The sequence below is a fragment of the Limulus polyphemus genome, unplaced genomic scaffold, assembly GCF_000517525.1.
Source record: "Limulus polyphemus unplaced genomic scaffold, Limulus_polyphemus-2.1.2 Scaffold2890, whole genome shotgun sequence".
Lineage (NCBI taxonomy): Eukaryota > Metazoa > Arthropoda > Merostomata > Xiphosura > Limulidae > Limulus > Limulus polyphemus.
Genome location: NW_013668500.1, coordinates 12,232 through 31,563, shown reverse-complemented (window position 1 = coordinate 31,563; position 19,332 = coordinate 12,232). Strand labels below are relative to the sequence as shown.

Genomic DNA, 19,332 nt, shown 5'->3' with positions numbered 1-19,332 from the left:
GGTCGGGTGCACACACTCTCTCTCTCTATATATATATATATATATCTGTTAAAATAACATTTTTCACTAAAACTATGTGTTAATTGTATATCGATAACTTTGTACACTTTACTTTTCCCACATTGTGATTTGTATTTTATTTTATTAGACTGAATTTCAAAAAGGCGCTTTTTCTTGTCTACAAATTGTTCTAAAATATCATCAAAGATAAGGAAGTGTTGTTTTCACGTCCTTATGTAATCTTTACACACAGAACATGATCGAAGTAAGTGGATTTAAGGTATACATAAATAATATTCAGTTTAACTTATTTTGATAGAGCTTTTATTTATTTAGCATAGTAGTTGATTATTGGAGATGTGATTGTTCTGATAAAAGACATTTCACGAGAAACTTTATAAGGGTTTGTATGATTGTTTCCGATATTCGCCGTCACTAATGTTTAGTTGAATTAGAGAAAATGACAGTTAGTCAACAACACTCTCCGCCAACCCATGGGCTACTCTAATAGAATAGCTGGATTTGATTGTCTCTCTTATAACGCATCCACGGCCTCAAATGCGGAGTGCGATGACTTATTTATTTTTTGAAAGGACGTGAATCATGGACCCTCCGATCCACAGTGCGGCACACTAAGCACTGAGTTAAGGCCGGTCCACGTTGTTAGGTAATGCTAACAAAGAGAGAATGTTTAATTGTCGGTATCAAAAAGTTGAAATATAAACGAAATTAATATCAAATAAGAAATTTCAAGTTACCCCAACTTTTGGTAACGCGTTGAGGTATAAGATAATAATGTTTTCTTATAATTCTCTGTATATTTAATATAATTATTTTTTACAACTTGCAAGATTGTATTGGGTAGGAAAATATTAGGAAATTCTTCCGAAGGTTATCTGTGATCACACATGATTCAGATAATTTCTCAAAAGTGGTCAGCTAGTTTTAAAGTACAGTTCTATTGAAAGGCACAGTTTCACTACATTAATTGTGACCTATTTGGTTAGGAAATTCATACTACAGTGAGTAGCCTGTGGCAATGAAAGGAAGCATTTCCGTTGTGCTGGTTCCAATTCACGAATGCAATGAATGGTAAAACACAATTTGTTTCTTTGTTACGAATATTCCAGCAAAGCCATACAATGAGTATCTGCACTAACTACTAGACAACTAACTAGTCAACAGCACCCACTACCTACTCTTGAGCTGACTCTAATCGAATAGCGGAATTTAACTATAGCTCTGATAACGCACTCACGTACTCAAAAAGATTAACACTATTTTGTAGTTACGTGACTCGAACCCGGAATTTCGCGCAAAGCTACACGAGGGCTATCTGCGCTAGCCGTCCCTAATTTAGCAGTGTAATACTAGAGGAAAGGCAGCTAGTCGTCACCACCCACCGCCAACTCTTGGGCTACTCTTTTACCAACGAATAGTGGGATTGACCGTCACATTATAACATCCCCACCCCATGACTTTCCTCATGCCATCCTGTATCACTGTGTCAAGTTTGATGCTGATTGATCAAGAAATGTGGAAACGAATAAAGAACAGATATACACACACACACACACACATTGACGTTTATTTATATAGATTTAGCAGGTTGACACTTAGTGTAAAAAAACAAAGTAGTTGTAAAAGAATATTTTTTTCGCGTATTCTAACCTGGTAAAAATATACTTTGACCTTTAACTTTTTTTTTTTGTATCTGGCTCTAGCCAATAGTGTTGATCATCCAGAGTACTATGTTTATTTATTATTTAAACTACTGATTAAAATGTAATACTTAGTTCATTGGATTACCATGTAACGCTGAACTTTTAACGTAGAGAACCAAGGCTTACTTTTGAAGTAGCAGAGAAAACTGGTTAATATTATTATCATTATTTACCTCAAATATTTTTGGGTTTGGGTGTCTTTTCAAATTTACTGTACGATTTCCACAAAAGATGCTAGTTGTTCATTAAAGCATATTAATAGCTTTGAAACAAGGTGAAACAAATATCAATATATGTAACATTTCTTATAAAAATTACTTGAGACTTCAGGGTTGTTTTTCTTTTTCATTACTCCATTATGGATTTCGAAATATCATTTTAAATCTATTTTTCCTCTGCTAAACGTCAATGACCAGAATGCGTTCCGTTCAACTCCAGAACTCATCAGCTAAAAGAACATAATAGGAGATAAAAATATTATGTCTAAAATGTTGTTTTATAAGCAATACTAAATAGTTAATGTTACGGCTTTAAACGTTCAAAGCTAGCGAACAATGAAACAAATAGGCCTAATATTAATGTTAAAAAATCACACGAGACTGATGTTTTCCACAATCTTCTTAATTAGTCTATAACGAGCTTCAAATCAAAGGCGTATAAAGTAGGATTTTAAATATATTCAAACTTGTGATCTCGTGTAATTGTCACCGATATCAAGGCCATTGATTTCATTATTTCGGTGTTTAAAACAGAAATAAAGAACTGTATATATTACACTTTGGTAGATCTATTTATACATTTCTGGTGTGTCTACACAGTGTAATTATTTGATTGAACAGATGAATATAAAACACGCCTTAAACTCTGATGATGCTTTTTTTTTCAGAACATGGTAGAAGACTGTGCCAACTTGAACCTACCAGTTATCTATGACATTCCTTTTAGCGTGGACCAACTGAAGGTATGTAAAAAGTGAAAGGTTAACCTTGCACTTTACGTTTAATCATATGCGATGTATTTAACTTATTTTCCTTGGATTCTACCTCCAAAAATGAAATAACACAAATATAAATGAAATTATGATAACTCTGAAAACTAAATTCTATGTAACAAACCAGATTATAGACAGATATTCCGGGAGCCATCTAAACAGTGAATGACATGCCCAGCTCATATAAAAATTACAGGCGGTATTCCGGGAGCCATCTAAACAGTGAATGACATCCCAGCTCATGTCAAGATTATAGGCGGTAATCCGAGAGCCATCTAAACAGTGAGTGACATGCCCAGTCCATGTCAAGATTATAGGCGGTATTACAGGAGCCACCTACTAAAACAGTGAGTGACATGCCCAGCTAATGTCAAGATTATAGGCGGTATTACAGGAGCCATCTAATAACAGTGAGTGACATGCCCAGTCCATGTCAAAATTATAGGCGGTATTACAGGAGCCACCTACTAAAACAGTGAGTGACATGCCCAGCTAATATCAAGATTATAGGCGGTATTACAGGAGCCATCTAATAACAGTGAGTGACATGCCCAGCTAATGTCAAGATTATAGGCGGTATTACAGGAGCCATCTACTAAAACAGTGAGTGACATGCCCAGTTCATGTCAAGATTATAGGCGGTATTACAGGAGCCACCTATACAGTGAGTGACATGCCCAGCTAATGTCAACATGTGCATATTTATTTACTGTTCAATGTTAAATTGTAAAACAAAAAAACCTGGTGACATTAGCGATAATAATTTCTTTCCTTTATCATTTTAGAATAAAAATCATGTCGTAATTTTCATGTCTTATTGGTTGTGGAATGAATATAATATTTTATCCTTTCATAATTAGTGAAAAATATGTCTTTTTGTAAATTTTTCTGATTTCCTTGTAGGACTTCTACACACAATTAACGGAATTAATTAAATATTAGAAATAACTATGTTTTTAAAATTCACACAATCTTTTTATTGGTTGTACACAGTAAAACTTTGTTCACAACGTTTCACCAGGTTTACATGATATCATCAGGTGGGATACAAAACTGAGGCTAATAGAATTTATTTCAAAAAAGGATCACGTGAAGATCTGAAACAATAGTAATCTATATGCATACGACTAAGCAACTGCAAACAATAAAGTAATTTATGAATGAATTGTCAAATTTAAATATAATAAATGAAAAATTTAGACCTGAGTCTAAGTACTGAAATTCGTTCTATACACAAGAAAGAAGGGAATAATTAAAATAGATATAATTGAACACCTTTGTATTTGTTAAGAATAGCGTTATTTTTTATTATTATTGATAGGGCTTCTTGTAAATAAAAGTTTTACTGTGTACAACTGATAAAAAGTTGTACTGATTCTGTTGCTTTGATCAAGAACGACTTTTCTGTACAGTTTATATTTACTTGGCCCTGTTTTTGTGCCATGCTCTCCTGGAATGAAGTCATACAACTTCTAAAGGGGTTGTATCTTCATTCTTCTGGATAACGTCTCTGTTTTGTGGAGATATTTGGATTTTCATATTTCTGTTTCACCAGTCAGTTGGAGTCCTAATAACAGATGTACAGTTTCTCTTTTGCTTTTTAAGAGATATCCACTTAACTTACGAACAGTTTGAAACAGCTATATGTGGAATAATAGATTTATTTCTAAACAACGTTCTGTCTCCAACAGTGAGACATGATGGCGTACAACGTTTAAGATATAATGTTGTCGCGATCATGTGTCACGTTGTACGGAAATCTATTATTCCACAAATAGATGTTTCAAAACTTCATGTTGTCCCGGTTTCTTTTGTTGATTTGTGTGAGAATATATATTGCTGGTTTTATTCAGCCAACCATGTTTGTTTGCTGATCCTTTACTATATTCAAAATTATACTTTGCATAGTAATTCTGGAAACTGCATATTGAACATCACAGTTATTCTTTGTCTTTAATTAAAAAGCTGTTCAATTTTTTTGAATTTTTTAGACAATTAGTGGAAAACATCAGGCGTAGAAGCTGACAAAGATTTCAAGGACTTGTAGTTGTAATTTAAAATCAGATAGAGTTGTCTCTTTATAAAATTATGGTATCTCGCAGTTAACTGACAAAGCAGAGAAGTTAGGCTCACTAATAAATGGAGGATCTCAGACTTGGGTGTAGATTTACTGATGAGCTGCACAGTTTAAGCCACAAGAAAAAGACGCAGACTTACACAAAGAAAAAATCCTTAATGTCACTTTCACAATTAACAATACAAATAAACAATACAATACACTAATAAGCAAATTATTGAGCAAGTGATTGCATGCGTGTGAGTGTGTGTGATTGGCAAGAGCTAAAAAAAAAGACTATGGTATAAAATGAGAAGCTCTTATTAGTGTAAGTTTCAATATAAATTCAAGTTAAAATGTACCCCAAGTTACCATAAATATGACGTTACTTTAATCAACGTAAATACTCTATGTGAAATTCAAATACGATCTTTAAAAACACTTTAGACTTTAAATCTGTTCACCCTTAACATGAACAAATGCTAATAAAAATTCTAACATGAACAAACGTGACAACAACCCTTTTAAATCCTCTTCGCTTGAGGTGAGCGTGAAAACAACAACTTTAAATGAGAGGTGCCTTTAGGACTTGCTCAGACTTTTAACACAAAATTATAAAAAATATGGCAGAAACTGAAGGTTCCTGCTGTATATTTACTGAAACACGACTGTAAAAATGACGAAAAACCAAGGAAAACTGAAAATGCATAATAACTATTTAAATTCCGCTGAAAAACTGTGTAATTCTTAAGTTTTTGTAACTGTAGAAGCCGTGTTAAATATCTAAATCTGTAGAAAATCTGGATAATATTGCCCTTCCAAGCCCCAAAAATGGTCTTGTCGAGCTTCTAAAATAATAATAAAAAAACAATGATTAGTTCTTGTTAGATCAACTTACCAACAGACTGTGATGATCAAGGATGATTCTATTTGCAACTATGATCAGATTTGTCGACGAGAATAATTCAAGTTGTTGTCTCCCGATGGGACAGCGGTAAGTTTACGGATTTGCAACGCTAAAATCCGGGGTTTGATTCCCCACAGTGGACACAGCAGATAGCCCAATGTGGCATTGTTCTAAAACAAACAAACTCATCTCACTTACCAAAAAATATATTATTAATCTTGTAAGAAAATCAGCTAAGCAGGGCGGGCTTTCTTAAACTAATTAGCCCCTTAAGAAAAGCTAGTTGCTCACTTGGGTACTTTTTTGAATCCTAATGTGGAACTCTGAAAAAACAACATAATTTTGAAAATTTTACTTTTTAACTAAAGGGGTGGAAAACATATAGTATGTTCCCATATTTTAAAGTTATACAGTGCATTTTTAAAATTTCCCCTTTAAACAAATCAAGCATAAATAACACAGGCAAAAAAGATATGCTGGAAATGAAAACTATACATTCAAGTAAATTCAATTTCAGGAGAAATCCTTTTTTGAAGATATGAACATGATAATGAAATCTGAAATTCCTAATGGTGTTGAACCACATATTGAACTCATTAAGACAGGTGCTATAGATCTTTTGAAAGATAATGAAAATACTTAAAATAGCATACTGGACCAGCTAAAGAGAAATACTTCATAAAAGAGGAAGTTGAAACTTATCTGTGAGTCATTAGTGGAATAAGTACCACAAAACTGCCTATGATTAATTAAAACTAAATTCTTTCTTATGTTCTGCCATTGTTATTTTAAATAGCGTAATACTATTACTGTTGGCTTCTTTGGTACATCAAACTTCAGCGCTTTAAGGATAAGTAATGCATTTAACGTTTCAGTTAGGTGAGTGGAAGAGCGTACTGATGAATAAAGGCGTTTGCCATTTAATTTAGTTTTTTTAATTTAAGGACCAATTACTATTCTTAATTTATTGCAAGTATCATAATTAATTCTGAGTTATCTTGAGAATACAATAGTCACTTAATTGCCATTCTGTATCCAACCATTAGTCCTAAAATTGTTATAAAAGCAAGTTAGCTGCAGATGTTTTTTTCCAACATTCCTCTTAATTTGTTCATTGCATCTCAAAGTCAAAAGGGTATAAAAATAGCATTTCAGATCTATCGATTGTCTCCAACAATTCACTGCCCAATCAGCGTTTCATCTGCAGTTAACTTGTTTTTATAGCTTCATTAATTAGTTTGTGATAGGCACATACAACTTTGGTGAATTGCAAGTAGTATCCAAAGTATGTTTGGGTCATTCATTTACTCTTCTTGAAGTTCCTGACTGGTCAATCATTGTGTCTATCCAAGCACAAAATTGTACCTTCTTGTATACTTCATTATCAATGCTGCTGCAATGGTTTTAATTGCTTCATGGTGTCCAGGGTCTGGATATTCAATGAAGACATGCCTTCACAGGTTGGCAAAATACCCTGTTGGCATTTCAGTGCTGCTGGTGTTGCACAATGTTGTGCTTCTGAATAAGGATAAATGAGACATATCTTTCATCGTAGTCCTTTAAGTGTAAACTCAATTAGCTTCTCGAAAGTGGCAGGTGCATTACTCAGACTCAATTGCATGATGCAGGATTCATTCAGTCCTTTTCAAGTGCTAAAAGCAGTCTTCTGTTATCCATTTTGACTTGCCAATATTCAGAAGCCGGATCTAGTGTTCTGAATCATTGGGTTCTTTCCAATTTTCAATACATCTAGATATTCATCTCTGTGTGATAAAGAGTGTATCATACAGAGTCAAGTTTCCTGTACCATACCATAATGTTTTGTATGGGAGCTGGTGATCCACATTTTTATCTGAGCTTTGGGAACCGTTACAGACCCCGGAGGCTGTTTCCAAGCTGAAACCACAACTGTAGTGCCCGTTGATGCTGGCTTCTAGGATTGCTGTAGTGCACAGTTCGACGAGAGCACTTCAAACTGCCTTGTCACGGAAACTACCTCCATGAAAGATAATATATCTCTCTGGCCCATGCGATGTCACGTGAACTTACTCAATAGCCTAGTGATGATTTCTTCATGACCTATTAGAAATATGTTTGGGAATGCCTTCTTATTCACTCTCCTTAGTTGTCCATGTAAGTGGCCAAGTTTTCATGAGGCCCTTGTCTTCAAGCTTTGAACTTAGCTCTATAGAGTGCTCGTTTGAGTTGAATCTGTGGAGCAATTAATTGACAACTGTCCCACCCATTAAGTTGTTCCTCATCCAAGTGACCTAAAGTGTCAAGCACAGGACTATCAAGAATCAGCTTAAGATGCCATATTGCCTGTATCTGTGTCCATCCATTCCAAGTAAGTAATTGCTTGAAACATTTGAGGAAATTCTGTATAGCTGTACCATTGAACATATCACCACCATATAAAATATTAGTGCAGTCAGATACCTGCTATTAACTTGTCCACTATTGTGCAGCTTAGGAAAGTGTCAGCGCGATTAGTTCTGGCCTTGAGTGAAACACTTCGTTGGCATTGGATAAGGAGTGTGTATGTTTGTGTGTTTTTTCTTATAGCAAAGCCACATCGGACTATCTGCTGTAAATCTGAAAACTTACCGCTGTCCCACCGGAGGACGAATATGGAGGGCACAGGTGACTGAAATACTATTATGAACTCATCTTCATGAAAAAACTGAAGGGACTTAAAAAATAATGCAGTGTTTAATAAAATTACTATTACTACTGTCTTATAACAAATATAATTGATTATAGGCATGCCTCACAAGTAAAAGGCATTCACACCATAACAAAATATGCAATTATGCTACTGAGTTTGCGTAAGCTAAGACTAACACAATTATTTGTATAAATAAGATGCACCATTTTACGTTATTTAATATGTGCAGAACAAATGAATTTATTTAACCTTTTAAATTTGAAATTGTCATTAGAAATCAAAAATCAAACACATAAGATTCTGGGTGCAACATTTACACAACGAAAACTAAAAATTAAAAACAAAAATGGCCAGGCCCGGCATGGCCAAGTGGTTAGGGCGCCCGACTCGCAATCTGTGGATCGCGGGTTCGAATCCCCGTCCCACCAAACATGCTCGCCCTTTCAGCCATGGGAGCGTTATATAGTGACGGTCAATCCCACTATTAATCGGTAAAAGAGTAGCCCAAGAGTTGGCGGTGGGTGGTGATGACTAGCTGCCTTCCCTCTAGTCTTACACTGCTAAATTAGGTAAAGCTAGCGCAGATAGCCCTCGTGTAGCTTTGCACGAAATTCAAAACAAACAAAGAAAACAAAAATTGTGAAAATTTCACTTAAAATGCGCAGTTTCATTCTGCACTTGTAATTGTTAGGAACATTCTCAGTACAATGTAGACATTTGGGAAGAGATAGATGATTTTATTATCTAATAGATACGTGAACTTGGGTTGCTCCTGATATAATAATTATTGCTAGAAATATTTGACGTCATCTCTAATGAATTAATTTCTCCCGATTGAGATTGTTGATCCATAAGAGAAATTTCGAGATCCAAGCAATGTTTTATGATACTGATATCGTTTGAATTACATGATTTTAAAATATCTATGCATCAGGACATTGTGGTGTCAAAAATAGTATACAGAAGAATTATCTTGCAGTGTTCCTCTGGATTTTGAATTAGTTCACCCTTTCCCTAACATTCAAGCGTATTTTTTGCACACAATGAACTTTGGTCTGATTGAAACTTCTCATTAATCTCTATCTCCATGGCAAGTGCTTCTGCACCTATCGAAGCCCTTGCAAGTCCCTCTTCAGAAAGATTTTTCTAAGGAGTTTATTTTTGTAGATAACGGGAATCGCCCACATGAAGGCTCTACTGCTTTACACAATGTATTCCTTGAAAAAGGATATCATGCCAAGCACTTTACTACATAGGAATATGAAATTTCAAAGCTTAATAGTAAACCTCATTGTCCTTGCCCTTCATATTTGCTTTATTTTCCTAGTATGTTATTTATTCCATTTTATTCTATCTTGTTCCTCCTCCCCTATCTGCATTTTTCACTTTGTCAAAAATCTAATTTTCTGTTTTTCACATTTCCTACTTGCTACTTGTTTTCTCGTTGCTCCTATATTTTTTCGCCCTAAGAAAATGGCTAGTTTGTCTCTGTGGTATATTCAGATAGTACTAACTTCTCCTAAGAGCGGCCTCCAGTAGCACGGTGGTATGTCCGCGGACTTACGATACTAGAAACCTGGTTTCGATACCTGTGGTAGGCAGAGCACAGATAGCCTTTTGTGTAGCATTGTGCTTAACTACAAATAAACCCTACGAGTGATAAAATATGCTTGGAAGATAACAGGAGATTTGCTTCAAATTAATTCATTATACTCTGACTAACTGGGATCGCGAAAAATAAAGATAGACTGGACACAAGTGTAAAATGACAATATACAATCTTTTTTTTCAAACACAGTGAAAACATACTTTGCTTCCCACGAAGCTTTAAAGATGTTCCATGACTAACTCAGATCAGATTGTACTAGACTAACTGTTGAAATTGTGTTCCAGAATGAATAAAATTCACGTTTCTTACTTAACTCTTTAAATGCTACTGGTGATCTTGCAACTATCTTTACTGCAGGAAGACAAGAATTGATACTCTAAATTAATCATAAAGAACAGTAGGTAGCTAAAGGAAAATTATCTCAACGACCTTCTTGATCAACGTGTTATGTGTAAACTTGCAATATACCTGCACAAATAAGAAACTTTGAAAAACTCCTATATCAGAAAACATATGGTATACTTATATACCACACTTACACGTTAACACCGGCTCTTACTGTTCTTGGTCATTCGGTAAGAGTCCACAAAGTTGTATCTTATGAAATATTTTAACATAATTTTTATTTTACGGTCAGGAAAGGAATTTTCATAAAGTCTGAGCTACTGCAAGTATTTGTTTTTTCGTTGTTGTTGTTATCAACTTTAAAGGGTATATTCATGGGCCCGGCATGGCCAGGTGGTTAAGGCGCTCGACTCGCAATCTGTGGGTGGCGGGTTCAAATTCCCGTCACACCAAACATGCTCGCACTTTTAGCTGTGGGGGCGTTATAATGTGACGGTCAATCCCACTATTCTTTAGTAAATGAGTAGCCCGAGAGTTGGCGGTGGATGGTGATGACTAGCTGCCTTCTCTCTAGTCTTACACTGCTAAATTAGGGACGGCTAGCGCAGATAGCCCTTGTGTAGCTTTGCGCGAAATTCAAAACAAACAAATAGTCTTCGTGTCATTTATTAACAGTCTTAAGGCTTCTACGTAATACCATTTTGGTCAATCAAGAGTAACAGTTATCGATAGTAATACAGCCATAGTTGTGCATACTATCTCTTCAATGAAGCGCTGCTATCGCTACAGCAAGAAAAATACAGCGGCGCTACTGTTGTCGCTAAATATTTAATAATACAGTATCGCTACCGCTACTTTTGAAACTGACATTTTTCATGATAATTTTTGTTGTTGTTGTTAATGTAAGAATGAAAAACGTAAATTTATTGGTAAATGGTAATACTTTATTGCTACAGTAGCATAATACAGACTTCTTAGAACAACCTATCCATATTTATGAATGATGAAAGGAAAGCAGATAACAACCATACAGCCTTCAATACATTCAATGATATTACTTATGTCAAAAAACAAATTAATATGATGACAGTAACAATAATAAGTGAGCTAATATGAAATAATATATCTTTAATATTAGAATATATTACGTCCCTTATTATTGTTATAAATTTGTTATTTAATTTCAGTAGCATCAGCTTCTTGAAATTTTATCCATCAATCCAGCTCTTTTTGGCTTCAGAACATCTTTCCCTGATGAGAAAATGTACTCCACAGCTGTACTCGATGGAATGGACGTATTGAAGTAAATGAAGCGAGATTTAAAAGCTGATGAAGGGAACAAGCTTGATTCTATATATTTTGAAGTAGGTGGTTCCTTTCTCAGGAACAATGTTATATGATCGTTCCTACTTTGGAACGAATTACATGCAGATTTTTTTTGTTGTTTAAAGCACATGAAGAAATCTTCTTCATCATCTCTGTAGGTGCTCAAAATGACGAAAAATCACTTAAATCAACGTTTGCTGAACTTTCATTACCACCACCTTCCATTTTCTCTGAAAGTTTTTTTAATTATCATTTGCTTTACAGTTTATTTCCTAGCATTCGAGCTAATCCAAATCAGTTTAAACAATGGATGAAAAGCAGCTGCAATAACGTGATCCACATTGACAGGCAGCTTCAAAGCACTTCTCAATTCTTGAAGTCAAAGTGGCTTGCAAGTCTGGATTAGTTTACTACAAAGAGCTTTCAGTTTTGCAAAACATGTGGTAAGTTTGGTAGAAGTAGTCCCATATAGGCCTTAGTTTCACTTTGAAGTAAATCCATACATGTCGCATGACGATTATGTATTATCTTATGAAATTTATATCCGAAAGAGAGAAACGAGTGATCCCCAGCTCATCACACATTTTATTGTCTTTATTCTCTTTGTTATTATGCCCTCCACACAAATTCCACTGTATAGTGCATGGAACAACAAAACCTTCACTCAGTTCTTGTTGTTTAAGGTCAACTGCTATAATGCTGTGGCTCTGTTTGTTCCAAAGCGTCTGGGCCTTCGCAAATGCCGATCGGGACACTATATTGAACCGTCTCTCAAAGCCTTTTCTACATCACTGGTTGCTGCTAAATTCAGTGTATGTGCCGCACATCGAAGATGCTCGGGGAGAAAGCAAACCTCACTGAACACTGTCTCACTACTAATGATATCGGGAATGCTGTGGAAGTTTATCTCATTTTCTTCTTCTTCATCACTTGATTCCAGTGTGCTTTGCTCTGCTTTGGAATCATCTGTATCACCTTCTTCATCACTTGAATCCAGTGTGCTTTGCTCTGCTTTGGAATCATCTGTATCACCTTCTTCATCACTTGATTCCAGTGTGCTTTGCTCTGCTTTGGAATCATCTGTATCACCTTCTTCATCACTTGATTCCAGTGTGCTTTGCTTTGCTTTGGAATCATCTGTATCACTACTTACAGGTTCCTCCCTTGATTTAGTGGAGAGGATCCTGCAAAACAAATAGTAAAATATAAAAAGAGATGTGTATGTGATGTGTGACATGGCTTAATTGTACCATCTTGGTATGGTATTGCTGTATTGGCATGGTATAATAATAATTTAATTTCTTATAAAGCGCTCCTCCAGTAATTTAAAGCACGCGTTTTTGACCAGTCTCTACATTAGTCAAAAGCTAGGTGAAAGAGATGCGACTTCAAAAGACTTTTATAAAACTAACTAACAGACTTCGATTATTGCAGCTCTATAGGGAGATTGTTCCAAAGCACAGGAACATAGACAGCAAAAAAGAACATTCACAAAAACGCGCGCTCGCGAGAGAGAGAAACAGTATCAGTATTAAGATAGGCGTCGGTCACACAGGTCAAACACCCAACCCTCAGCGGGGTCAAATTGCGGAGTAAAAATGCTTTCAACGGAATTTATTATGATAGGATATATTTTCTGTTACTTAAAATTAATAGATAAAAAATTTATAAAATACCACACATGTAATTATTTTCAGATAGTGAATCTAATGATGGATATCAAAGAGTTCCAAACAAATCTCTGGTTATGAAACACTATACATATAAAGTACCGGAATGTAAGATCAAGAGAAGTTTGAGCTTATGGTCAAAAGTGATGTGACTGAAAGCATTATTGTGATTACTTCGTTGTATGCGACATATAGCTAGACATTAACTTGAGGAAAAGAAGGGTAAATAGACAATATTTGTATTACACAAGATACAGATAAACCTGTTTCAGCTTAGGCTAGTAAATTTAGTAAAGCATTGAAGTCAATATCTTTTGAAATCACTCGGTAATAGTGGCCATGTTTTTCTTCAAAACTAATTATCCTACTAGGTTTAAAACCTGTAAATTTTCCAAATAGTTCCAAACGATGTGATGAATGTGATACAAATTTATTGGTTGTTTCAATAATAGACAAGGAATCTGCCTTTTCTTTATATATATTCAACACCATTACATGATTTAAACAAGATTGAGACATGGTAGACCTCAAGTAGTTTTTTATTAGTAGTTTCATTAGTTGCTGACATTATGAAAACTATATTATCCAATGTTACTGCAGAATGAATCAGTTCTTTTTCAGGTTTACTAAGGTTTTTAATATAATCAAATATTTCTCGTATTTTCACATCTTTTTCTTCTGGAAAATTCACAGAAAAAATCTCAAGATGGGTTTCTAATTCGGACTTTGTGAACTCTAACTTGTAGAATTCTGATACCTGCAGCAGTTCTTGGCCATTCTCCTATTTTTGAGCTGCTTCAATAAGAAGCTGTTCACAATGGAAATATATTTTAAAATCAGTCTCTTCAAACCTGTCACAGATTGCCATTATTATTTGGTCCAGAGCCTGAAAATATATTTGTCGATAATAATCCTCTGATGAATTTAATTATTCATGTTTTGCCTTTCCTTCCTCAACAAGAGCTGAAACTGTTTTACGACGTGAAAGTTTTCGATCATTAACTGAATTTTTTTTTTTGGCTTTCTGCACCCAATTTGTGTGAAAAAAAAGCTTAAACTGTTCATCATTCCGCATGATTTGCAATGTTTTCTCAGTCATTTTTGCTAGAGACTGGCCCTCGGCAGCAGATATTTCTTTTTGTGTGTGTGTGTGTAAATTGATAATTAAATTATCTACATGGCGCCACAAACGTTTGCCCATTACCAAACCGAAAAAGAAGTCAAACTGGGTCATTTGTAATTGAACTCCTCTTCTTCTTGCCTTCACACCACTATCTAATAGCTGAAACAGAGATCAGTCCCATAACTCAATAAGGGTGCCATAATTATCTAAAATACTCTGCAGTGCCTGGGCTCGCACAGTCCATCTGGTTGGACAAAGTAAGTGAATTACAGTTCTTCTGTCCTCAGATTCCTCACTTGTAGACTTAAATATTAATTGTAGTGTAGCATCTCGTTTTGAAGATTTTTTAACCAGTTTTGTTATTTCATAGGTAATGTCCATAGAATCTTTCATTACTTTTACGTGCTTTAGTGTATCCAAGCATGCTAAATTAAGAGAGTGTCCATAGCAATGAGTATATAAACATTTTGGCTCAGTTTTCTTTATATTGGCTGCAACTCCATTCTTTTGACTAGCTATGGTATTACAAACATCGTAACATTGGCCATCATAACTGACTCAAAGATAAATTCATACGGTGGATTACAACATCTTTAATGACATATGTTATTGTTGCAATATCAAATTTCTCTAATACACGGATTCCTATGAAGTATTCGTGAGGATTCATTTTACTGTCTATCCATCTTAGGCACAGTACAACTTGTTCTTTGTTTGGAATGTCTGTTGTTTCATCAACTAAATTGCTAAAGAATTGAAAATTGTTAACAGATAAAGCAATATTTCGCAAAATATTTAGACCTAGAATTTGCATCATCTCATTATGCATCGTGCCACCAGTACGCTTTCTAACCAAGTCCTTAATCTCTGGAATGTCTTCAGATCTTAAGTGAAGCAACTGCTTAAAATTTGAATCATTTTTAGATTCTCCTTTAGCACATGGCCTCCAATAGGCAAACCTTGTCGAGTTAAAAAACAAATATTAGACAACATTTTCAGTAGCATTTTACGATTTGATTGACGTTCTATTTCACTAAGATTTGATACCCTTTTGTATTTTCTAGGATTGTTAAAAAGCGTTCTACTGCTTGTTTGTGGCAATCAGAGGTGGCATGTTTATTAAAACCTTTATTATCCGACATGGCTTGCTTCCGATTACAGTAACCAGAGAATATAAATACAGGATCCATCACATTCTTCGACAGTTTTCCTTCATTATATGCATGTATGTCAATACACTTTATCATCAGATCATCAGACCTATCATAATGGAGCCACCCCAAGCAGAGAACCAATCACGCTTGAAGCGTCTTTTTGATACAATTTTTGTCCCTGTTTCATATAGTCTTTTTGGAAAAAATGAATAATTCAGGCTGATGTGGCCAGTTTCCTATTTTAGGAGGCAGTAAATCTAGGTTTGCTGTTTCCAACTGTATTTCATCTTCACTTTCTCTGGTAGGCGTATCAATAAGAGTTCCACTTGTACTAGGTTTTGGATTATCGACACCTAGATCAGTACTATCTCTTTTTGGTGCAATCATTTCTGCAGATTTCATATTATCTTCAGCTTGATTTGAAGTTGTAGGCCCAACTCCAACAAAAGTGGCCTATAGTAGGTAATTTTTAGCCATAATAACTTTAAACAGGAACATGAAACCTGCATAATTTATGTATTAGCAAGCATGACGCCTGGAGGTGGCTTGGTGCTGAATATCAAAATTTTCAATATTTTTTGTACTTATATATTTGCATAAAGCTAGAGAAATTCAGGAAATAAGCTTTTTTTATAGGTGACGATTATCTTTTAAGTAAATCAAATGATATAAATAATATTTCTACAGAAAAATAACATGTGATGTTTAGTAGTGAATCAAGAAACACAATATAATGTTAAAAGAAGCATAAAAATGTTTTGTCTTTCGCTTAAAGGGGGTGGCTAACCACCCCCTCTGGCGGAGCCCCTGATTAGATCTACTTATTTTTTACAAATTCTGGGCTATTTAACTTTATTTCAATAATACCGGTATAAAGGATTTTTAAACCCAATATTCCAGTGTCTTAGTTGTCATGACAACAAGCGATATGAATAGCAAAAACACTGTTTGGCTCCGATTATATTATATTGCAACACAAAAAAGTGGGGGGGGGGTCATTCTTAAGAGTGGAGAGACATTTTTGATGCTCTCCCTAGTTATAGGGTGTGACACTTATGATTAATATATATATTAGTCTCGACCTGCAAGATATTTGCGGCAGTTTCCATGCCCTTGCTTGAACTTTCCTTATTCTATCATTTTCAAGCACAGCTTTCTTGCAGTCATTATTAAATCCTGTTCTATTCGAAAAAAATTTATGCAGTCAGACATAACTATATTTAACTTTTTACTACGAGCATCTTTTTCTGCGCATGTCACGAGGTTTTAGTGAGCTACATTCAAAATTTAATTAAACTACTTTATTATCATAGTATATGAATAACTATATCATATAAACATAGCTAATAATCCATATTTTAATAGTATATAAGTTTTAAGTTCTTAAATATATAACATATAAGGCAATATTTAAAACAAATCCTCAATTTCCCCTAGTGTGAGAATTTCTGATTTTTTCTCCACCACTCCAAGAAGTACGAAATGCAACGTAAATTACTTTTGTGAATTTTGTGAAGCCACTAAGCAATCCAGACTCCTTGGACGATATGAGATTTGTAGCATTTGATCGAGAAATTTACGAAAAGTGGTCCCACAGAGAGACAGATGCAATCATATTATTTATATAGATTAAGATTAATATATATCAAGTATATTATTCACTGATATAAAATGTACTAATAAATTAAATATAGTGTAACTAACCTACATGCTTTGAGAATATTGGACCCATTGTCAGTAGTGGTCTTGGTAATCTTGTTTTAAATGCAATATTTGATTTGAACTGCTTCCAGTTCCATGGCAATTACCCGGCATGGCCAGGTGGTTAGAGCGCTCGATTCGCATTCTCAGAGTCGCGGGTTCGAATCCCCGTCACACTAAACATGCTCGCCCTTTTAGCCGTGGGGGCGTCATAATGTGACAGTCCCAATTCGTTGGTAAAAGAGTAGCCCAAGAGTTGGCGGTGGGTGGTGATGACTAGTCTGCTAAATTAGGGACGGCTAACACAGATAACCGTCGTGTAGCTTTGCGCGAAATTCAAAAACAAACAAATATCCTTGGCAATCAAGTGAGATGGCTGCAAGGAAGTGCTGCATATTCCCTCTTCGGGCTATATGGGTCAATCCATTGCTCAGTCACGTCCAAATAGGATCTGTACAAGTTCAATGCAGATGGCTGCAAGGAAGTGCTGCATATTCCCTCTTCGGGCTATATGGGTCAATCCATTGCTCAGTCACGTCCAAATAGGATCTGTACAAGTTCAATGCAGATGGCTGCAAGGAAGTGCTGCATATTCCCTCTTCGGGCTATATGGGTCAATCCATTGCTCAGTCACGTCCAAATAGGATCTGTACAAGTTCAATGCAGATGCTATGCTTAAGTTAATTTCAAGTCTCATTCTATTATTAGATGTTTTAAATTTCAGTAACAAGAATAATATTTATTATCCATAAAATGAAAAATGTTAACAATTTATTACAACTTATCTGTTGCAGCAGCTCCAACAGTCAGCTGTGGTCGCGAGCCACTATACTGTGCTAATCTTCTCTTTCAGGTCATCTTTTTTCTGGACGAATTTATCGTTAATTGCGCATTTTAGGGCTTTCCTACCGAAAACAGTTTTATTTGGCTGTAATGTGTGAAACAAATTTTTCAAAGTTTGCAATTCAACAAATTTGAAAGGAAGCATTTCCTCAATGACCAAATCAGTTACCAGTGCATTTATTCTACATTTTCTACCATTACCGGCACTAACAGCAATGAAGGCTCCAAGAGTTAGTTGTTCTGCTTCATTTTTGCCAGTTTTTCTGTTGCTAAAAATATGAGCCTCTGTTTCTGCTGCATTAACTGACCATTTGCTTGACCTGTTTATCTCCATTCCTCTCTTGATTCAAAATCCTTGAGTTCATAGAAATATTTGTAACTAATGTGTTTGTTTAGATTAAAAAGTGATTTCTTATTGACACTGTGAATATTCGTTGAGCAAACATAACTTACACTGTAACAAAACACTTGGGGATTGGGATCCACTTGCATTTTCACTTCCAACAAATTTAAAATAGTCTTTTACGTCCGACCAAGGATGGCTGTGTTGTGTATCTGCTTGTTTGATACTTTCCGGTAAAAATTCTTTCCGAGAAACTTCAGCGATACAAGATCCTTTCTTGATTAAAACTAGTTTATTCTTTCTCGATACAACTTTTTTGTAATACACAGAATTTCCACAGTCATTTTAAACTTAACAACCTTTATAACACACGCTATAAATCACAGCAATTCACACACTTTACTAACGGTGCCTACTGTTCGCTTGACTCAATTATCTATCTCTTCAATCTATCTATACCTCTTCTCTCGCTGGCTTTATTTGCCGGGATTATATACTAAAAAAGAGGGCGCCTGGAAATCACTAGGACATTTGCGGGGTTCCTGGATAAGTCATGATCCTTCTAGAAACTCCATGACGTGTTACCTGAGTCACGTGACTTCCGCTGTCGTAACACTGCCCCTTCCTTAGTATTGTTCGTCCCGAACAATAGCCACTTACATTAAACCAATAGATAATTAAAAATAACTTAATTAAATGTACAGAATTTACAAACACCAAATTAAAATACAACAAGGTCTCTTAATTTTACAGGACGTATCTTCTTCCGTACTGGTCTCTGTCTCACTGGCTACTGCTTCACGTGGGGTTCATCTGCTCCATCGGGAAATGTTTCATTATCGGTAACAGTCACATCAGTGGTAGTAACTTCA

The 19,332-nt window shown here is 35.2% G+C and overlaps 1 protein-coding gene across 1 annotated transcript in view; it reads left to right on the top strand.

Moving 5' to 3' along the window:
* LOC106468149 overlaps window positions 1-19,332 on the top strand; it is a 43,957-nt gene that overhangs the window by 17,953 nt on the left and 6,672 nt on the right. The window contains exon 3 of the mRNA XM_022396452.1: window positions 2,611-2,685. Coding sequence (XP_022252160.1) covers window positions 2,611-2,685 — 75 coding nt within the window. The remainder of the gene's footprint in view (window positions 1-2,610; window positions 2,686-19,332) is intronic.